The sequence below is a fragment of the Portunus trituberculatus genome, chromosome 36, assembly GCF_017591435.1.
Source record: "Portunus trituberculatus isolate SZX2019 chromosome 36, ASM1759143v1, whole genome shotgun sequence".
NCBI lineage: Eukaryota > Metazoa > Arthropoda > Malacostraca > Decapoda > Portunidae > Portunus > Portunus trituberculatus.
The window spans coordinates 8,238,966-8,246,846 of NC_059290.1; the positions used below are offsets into that span (position 1 = coordinate 8,238,966).

Consider the following 7,881-nt stretch of genomic DNA (forward strand, 5'->3'; position numbering starts at 1 on the left):
TGGAGTGGGGTGGGATTAAGGAAGGTGTGGCTTAATATACATCATGAGTTCTGGCCAATGATAACCTGTTGGAATTCTCTGAGTTGCCATGCACTCTAGGTAAAGGTAATGGTAGGAGGGCTGCTTTATCCAGTAGGAAGTTGTTTGTACACACCACATTGCAGAGAGAGATCTTTCATAAGCAGTAGTTGTTGTGAATATCATAATATTACTGAATATTTTCACACTGATAATTTTGGGTCATGAAAAATCTTATCTTTCAAAGTCAACCTAATTTCATGTCAATTAAAAAAAAAGGGATAATTACTAGACTTTATTAAATCTTCTCAAACATTTTTAAAACTCTTGAAAATATGTTCAATGCCTATTTCATCTTGTTCAAACAATAAAAAATTTGTTTTTCAAATATCCATCTGAGTGATACAATATAAAATCATATTCTATAATAATATATAAATCCATTTCTATCTAAATCTTATAATCCAAATAGAATAGACACCATCTAACTTTACTTGTGGAAGACACTGGTAACTGAGCAACTTACATATTTAGATGGTGGTAAGATAAGTTGTACAAAAGCAATTATTTGTACAATGCTAGATGGTGTCAAACTGTAGTTGTATGTAACAAGGGCAATCACGAACACTTGTGTGGACATTTGAGAACCCACACATAACAACAATGGATTCCCAGCAATCTTGACACCTCACTGCTCATACAGAGACCTGGACATAAACCAAGATACCTTTAAAATCCTTATTCATAAAAGGCCACCGGGACACATAACACTGAAAACCCTTAATCTATAAATGGAAGAACAAAAAAATCATTCAGTAAATTATAAGAGATTAGAAACCCTTTATCTATATATGGAAGCAGAACATCAAAACATTGTCAGTAAATTATAAGATTGGAAACCTTTAATCTCTATATGGAAGCACAACATCAAACCATTGTCAGTAAATTATAAGAGATTGGAAACCCTTAATCTATAAATGAAAGCAGAATACAAAAAATGATCAGTAAATTATATAACTGTAGCTACTTTAAAACTCCTCAATGATATGTACTTCCCATAAACACTATTACACTCACTCCACTAAGGCACACAAATTTTTCCCTTCCCCCACTCTAGTTAATAAAATAGTTTAAACGTGTACTCCGTTATATACCGTTACATTTCTTTATTGACTAGTAATAGGAAGCAGGTAACAGAGACATGGTGATCATAAGTTCGTAATATGTCACGGCTGTTTACTTTTGTACTATTTGATTCAAGGTTTCTTCTCGTTTATTGTTTAGATATATAACTCCCTCTTTCCGTTTTCTTAGCTGCTTCTTTTCCCTCAACTTCTAAAACTAGCTGCACTGTCAACACATGTACTATGGGTGAAAAAAACATGTTAGTGTCAATGAATCCCACAAAAATTTAGTCAGCAGCTGGTTTTCATTTTTTGTTCAGTACAGTCCTAATGTTCCTGAAGCATATTTATTTTGCCATAGTACATAAGTTAGGGGATGGAGATAGAGACATAAAGCTGAGGTAGGTACTTATGTGGGGAGGTGGATGCTAGAGATGGATCCACTAGGCAGGAGATAGAGAGGTTTTATAAATGAAAAGGAAGACATGTGGGTGGTGAATGTACCAGAAGATGCAAGACACAAAATAAAGTAGAAACAAATGATCTAAAATGAATTCAAAGAGGAATACCCCAACCATAACCATGTGAATGCTTCTTTTGTTATTATTCCTCAAAATGTTTCAATGATTTATTCCACCCATTTAGTCTTACACATGTTGCCCTATCATCTCTATCCACTCATGCCTTGCTCAGAGTGGCAGAAGGAGGGACAATGACCTCTGTTTCTGTCACAACCCCTCCAGTGATGAGATCTGCAGGTGTGATGTCAAAGCCAGGGTTCCAGCAAGCTATACCTGATGAGGGAAGCAAAGTGTTCAGTAATGCTGTCATGGCCTTTTCTTCTTCAAATTCAAAGTAATAAGAAGATCTAAAGAAAAATGTTGTCAAAAATTGTACTTAAGAGGTTCTGCACCACTCGGTCAAAAGGAACAGTACCTGACTATTTTGCTTTTATGTAAGAAGGGAAATCTGGCCAAGGGTGACAAAAATGATTAAACAAAAAGGTCTACTTAGATGCCAATCCCTGAGCACGTCCAAGAGTTAGCCAAAAGAAACTTTAGGTAAAAGAAAGATAGAAATAAGTACAGAAACAGGTAGGGAGTTCCAGAGTTTACCCAAGTCGAAGCATTTCATAACAGTTTACACTTAGCCACATCAGTACTTCCATATATGACATTCCTGTCTGCAAAACTCACCAGGAGCAGCAATTCTGGTTCCTGCCACATCAGTTATTTCCTTATGTGAACGCTCCTCTATAGGGATGTCTGCTCCCCCACTCAGGGTCTGGTCGATGGAGGTGGTGGGGGAACAAACGAAGAATGGGATTCCATGGTGCTTGGCGACAACTGCTAGCTGCGTGAAAATAGAGATTAATATATGAATAAATCAATAAGGGTGATATTTAATTGAGATATAGAAACATTACAGATACAATTACTCCTATTTATGTCCTTAAGTAATGATTAACAATTGGAGGTATGTAAACAGATGAAAATTAAAGCCACTAATTCTTTCTTACACAATGGGGTGCAGAAAATCACAAATGAAATTTACACCTACCCCTGGTTGCTAGTTATAGGAAGCCAGGACACAAATAAAAATAGTAATCTTCATGAATAGAATAAAAACATGCAGCAAAGGACAGTCAAGATAATCCAAAACTTACTGGTGACATTTTCTTTTTACATAGGTGTAAGGACTTCACGTTTTTAGTGTACTGACAAGTTCAATCAAAGGCCAAAGCTTTATGTAGCCAGTTTACCCGACCCTTCATACTAGTGTTTATGTTTCCATGCTTCACAGTGGGGTATCACACACAGAAGCTTCATAACATAAAATTGTTTACAGCTTTGCCACATTCCACATCCCTCACCTGGTATGTCCCAATCTTGTTAGCAGTGTCCCAGTTCCCTGCTACCCTGTCAGCACCTACAATCACAGCATCAATGCCCTTCTCCTTCATGAGTGCTGCAGCTGCGCTGTCACATATGAGGGTGCCAGGCAGACCCTCGGCAACCAGCTCAAAGGCAGTCAGTCGAGACCCCTGGTTGTAAGGGCGTGTCTCTGTGCAGTACACATGCTCTGTGGACAAACGTATGTATCATTCTTTTCTATTCCAATGAAGCTTTAACCCTTGAACTGATGAATATAGAGGAGAAAAGCCATCACTAAGATGGTTCTCCTTCACATGATTTCATACTGTAAAGTTTGTGCTTAATAATGCCTCTTTTGTAATCAGTGGCTGAGATATTCCTGAAGTCAATACATATGCAGAGAGTGACAGAGAGTATACAGATATGACAAGTTGTGAGTAAGATGAGAAGTTCCATAAATCTGCCGTGACCTCGGCACAACTCACCAAGGCGACCAGCCTCCTGCAGGGCCCTCACCACCCCAAGGGCAGTGCCATATCCTGCTGTGGCCAGAGACCCTGTGTTGCAGTGAGTCAGGAGCCGAGCCTTGCGACCCCCAGCAATGTGGTTCAGGACGGCTGCTGCACCAAGTTTGCCAATCTTCACATTAGTTGTCACATCGTCCTCCAAGAGCTTCTCACACCAACCAATCACTCTGGGGGTTGGAAATCAGAAAGATGTTCTTTAATAGTGCTATCCTCATCAGCTACTCTTAGGGCGGGTGAAGCACGATTAGATTATGTTTAGATTTGGTTAGGTTAGGATAGATTGAATTCAGTGATATAACCTAACTTAACCTATTCTATCCCAGCCAGGTAAGAGATCAAGTTGCTTGTTCCTCATTGTAATAAAAGTGACAGCTTGCTTCTTTTCTGCAAAATTTCTGTAAACTTAGAATAATTTGCCTGAATCCTTCGTTTCTACTGTTTCTGTAGGTCTTGTGGTTACGTCCCATATTAGTTTGATTGAACTGTTTACTGGCATTCTGAAGGAGCCACACAAGCCATCCCTATGCCACCAACTAGGAAATTGTCTTGCAGTCTTGGTTGGTAGCTTCACATGGTTCTGGATGATGCCTAACTCTCTTAGACCTGGTAGGGAACTAACATCTTTGTGGGCCTATTTGCTTAATAGTTTTTGTTGCCCTTGGCCAGACTTCACTTCTTACATTAAAAAGGCAGGAATCTAGCTGAGTTATGAAGAAACACTCACTCCTCCACAATTTCCTCCGCTGACTTCCCTTCATTCTTTAAGTTCTTGGTGAAGGAAGTTAATTTCTTGGCTGCCGTCTCCATGTTGACAGCAGTCGGTCTGGCAGTGACAAGGTACTTGAGTTTCTGCAGCACCAGTGACACTACTTCTGAGGCATTGCTGTACCTGCCGTGGGCCAGCTCTGTGGCGAGGCTCAGACACCCAACAATGGCTATGGCTGGGGCACCTCGGACCTGTGATGATTGAAAGAAAGAAATTGCAAGGTGAAGAAAATAAATCGGTGAGGGTGACAGCCGTGTGCCTGTCTTGCCACTAAATGTTTTCTTCAGCCTAGTAGAGAAGACCTAAGAAATGAAGCTACAATGTCTACAGAAGTAATTCAAAGAGTTTGTAGAATATGACATAACTACTTCCAGGGATAACTGTACAGAATTGAAAGATCTTGCCATTCATTAATATCTTCCTTTCGTCAAATACTGTAGACCTAAGAAATGATGCCACAGTCTAGAGAAATATTTCAAAGTTAGTTGAATATGACATTACTTGCAAGTATACCTGTACAGTGAGCCTAAAAAAGATAGAGTCATAGAATTTAAAGATCTTGCCCCTAATTAATGTTTTCCCTCAGTCCAGTACAGTGGATCTATGAAATGATAGCACAAAGTCTACAGGAATATTTTAAGGTTAGTAGAATATGACATTACTCCCATGGGATAGCTGTGCAGTGTTCCTTATAGGTAATGTCACAATATCTTGAAATACATTTTAACCAACTGACTGACATTGCTGGTAATAGATCTCAGTGTGTATACTTCCCTAATCCAAAACAGCAGCCCCAGGATGTCAGGCCACATAATTAATGAAACATTCTGAATCATTTGTAGAATATGAGATCTTTTATAAAACAAATTAATTACTTTAATAAACATGACTGTCTTGATAAACTAACAACATCAAATTCATAAGCTAATATTATTTCAACCTGCATATCACCTGCATTTTGTTGATGGCCACCCAGCCGTCCTCCACACTCGTGACATCAATGTACTCCTCCTTTAGGGGCAGCAGCAGCTGGTCGAGGATGGTGAGCTTCCTGCCCCCCCACTTGATGGCCTCCAGGGTCATGGTGCCGCAGTGCCAGGAGTGCCAAGCTTGTCCTTCACCTTCTCAAGCTGCACGTGTGGAAATATTGCACTAATTTTCACAAAAAAAGGGACTATCATGGAAATCTAAGCCGACTAATTTCCAAACACCATTTCTTTAGCGTTTTATTGATCTATTAGCGTCTATAATCTACGAGGTGGGGGAAGGTTAGGGAAAAACTTATGAAAAGAATGGGAGCAGTGCTTCTCCATTTTAACCAAGACATAATTATATCATTTATGACAAAAACGAAGCAAGCCAACAGACAACGAGGGCAACTTGTTACCTAATCAATAACACAACCACAACTACCTATTGTAGAGGACAAACATAACACACCAGGATGAACCTAACGAAGACATCTTTTGCTGTAATATAAAACACCGTCATTAAACGAGACATACCTGCAGTTAGTTAACAGAGAAAAGTGTACGAAACACAGTACTCACCTCACCTTTAATCAGCGAACGAGATCAACACTTGTACCCACCTACCGGCCGATTTTTTTATTATCGCCTGGGCACAGCCGTCATCATCAGCACCTGACAAGTGTTGGCGCGCTCAGCTGACCAATCACGGGCAGCCCAAGGTTTTGGCGGCAATGGACAGCAGATACAAAACGAAGACTGAAGGATGGGATAAAAAAGGAAGAAAGAAATAAACTGAATTGTTTTTTTTCCTTCTAATATGAAATATTTATCGGCTCCTAAAGCAACGCACGAATCTTTGAAGGTAGGTTTAGACAGCACTGTTTTTACCCAGTTGCTTCCAGCCAACGGAGCAGCGGGTACGGGCACCGAGTTCCTCGATCTTCATTTGTCCCGACAATGTGGCGTCACCAACAATGGTGATCCGGCTCATCCGGCAATTCAGCAAAACTTGGCTGCATTTCACTTCAGGCAGCCGTGACTTGCTCAGTGTTAATTCCTCCTTACCATTGTCCACAAAAAAGAAGGGGATTAAAAGCAGTGGGTCCTTGGAGTTCCCTTCTAACTATTTTATATTCAAATTATTTTGGGACCAGCACCTCAGTGGGCAATTTTTTTATCTCAAATTTTGTTGCCCTTGGCCCGGTCTTCCCTCCATAAGAAAAAAAAAAGGTAATGGTGGGTCCCCAGACAGGTCTTGGTGATGGCACCTGAATCGCCCACTAGCTTATAATTTCAAATTCTAATCAATGTAATGCTTTGGATTTGATTTTAGAACAATGATAAATGTCTGGGAGTGGTTAATGGTAAAGGAAAGATGTGAGGGATAAAAATGAATGGATTGAAAATTCATGAAATTAGACCAAAATAGTCGGAGAGTTATGTTGGACAGTGGCACACCACAAATTCTGAGAGGCGCCATCACAAAGGCAACACTTGAAGGTCTACACATTTACATCTCAGAGAAGGAATGCCAGTTAGGATTAAAAATAGCAATGGCAATAAAGAATAGGGATAATAAATAGAAATTGGAATAATACTAGCTGGGAAGACCTACCGTGCTAGTATAAGAATCCAGTATAGCCAAGTGAATAATATATATATATATATATATATATATATATATATATATATATATATATATATATATATATATATATATATATATATATATATATATATATATATATATATATATATATATATATATATATATATATATATATATATATATATATATATATATATATATATATATATATATATATATATATATATATATATATATATATATATATATATATATATATATATATATATATATATATATATATATATATATATATATATATATATATATATATATATATATATATATATATCTGTGTGTGTGTATATATATATATATATATATATATATATATATATATATATATATATATATATATATATATATATATATATATATATATATATATGTATGTATGTATGTATGTATTGATTATAGGTAATCAAAGTGAGAGCATAAAGAAATTGATAAAATCAGACAACGGAATGGGAGAAAACATTAGGTACAATTAAAGAAATTACTGGTCTCACATTATCCATGAAACTGTGATAGTAAGTATGTACCTATAAACACACTAATAATAGTAATAATAATAACAATAATAATAGTAATAAGAATAATGATAATAATAATTAATAATGATAATAGCAATAATAGTTCACAGGCTTGGTATTTCAATTTTTTTCTGCATGTTCTACACACGAAATGTTGCGCCTTGGGATGCGCACACGTAAAAGGCTGACTCGCCAGTATTCTCGCAGCTCAAGGATTTCGCATGACAGCGGCAAACAGCGGCGCGGTGGCGATGGTGGTGGTGCGTGGTGGCGTGCGCGTGGGACCTGTGGAAGCATCGCCAGCGAGACGGGGAGACTGGAGAGGGAGATGAGGGAGAGGAAGGGGGGAGGGAGAGGTGCACGAGAAGGAGGATAGCTGAGGGGGTGAGGGGCTGACTGGGACAGGGGACAGGGAGGAAG

The 7,881-nt window shown here is 38.2% G+C and overlaps 1 protein-coding gene across 4 annotated transcripts; it reads right to left on the reverse strand.

The window, feature by feature from the left end:
- Window positions 1–298: 298 nt before the first annotated feature.
- On the reverse strand, window positions 299–6,014 carry LOC123513659 (methylthioribose-1-phosphate isomerase-like). Of its 4 annotated transcripts, none has more exons than XM_045270958.1 (7): window positions 5,860–6,014; window positions 5,261–5,439; window positions 4,268–4,500; window positions 3,502–3,710; window positions 3,016–3,224; window positions 2,339–2,495; window positions 299–1,936 (listed from the first exon to the last, which is right to left on the reverse strand). In XM_045270958.1, the coding sequence occupies exons 2-7, from the start codon at window positions 5,390–5,392 to the stop codon at window positions 1,821–1,823; spliced, it is 1,056 nt and encodes a 351-aa protein (XP_045126893.1). In that variant the 5' UTR covers window positions 5,393–5,439; window positions 5,860–6,014; the 3' UTR covers window positions 299–1,820. The 4 variants fall into 4 exon arrangements, with proteins under 4 accessions (XP_045126893.1, XP_045126896.1, XP_045126895.1 ...); XM_045270961.1 differs by having other exon boundaries at window positions 5,905–6,001; XM_045270960.1 differs by having other exon boundaries at window positions 5,901–5,985.
- Between the last annotated feature and the right edge of the window lie 1,867 nt (window positions 6,015–7,881).

Excerpts from the sequence above, each read along its gene's own strand:
- LOC123513659 (XM_045270958.1), bottom strand. The coding sequence starts at position 5,392 with ATGACCCTGGAGGCCATCAAGTGGGGGGGCAGGAAGCTCACCATCCTC. Across the intron at positions 3,711-4,267 it reads GCGGAGGAAATTGTGGAGGA|AGTGATTGGTTGGTGTGAGA; the intron begins GTGAGTGTTTCT and ends TCCAACCCCCAG. Across the intron at positions 2,496-3,015 it reads ACAAGATTGGGACATACCAG|CTAGCAGTTGTCGCCAAGCA; the intron begins GTGAGGGATGTG and ends ATTTTCACGCAG.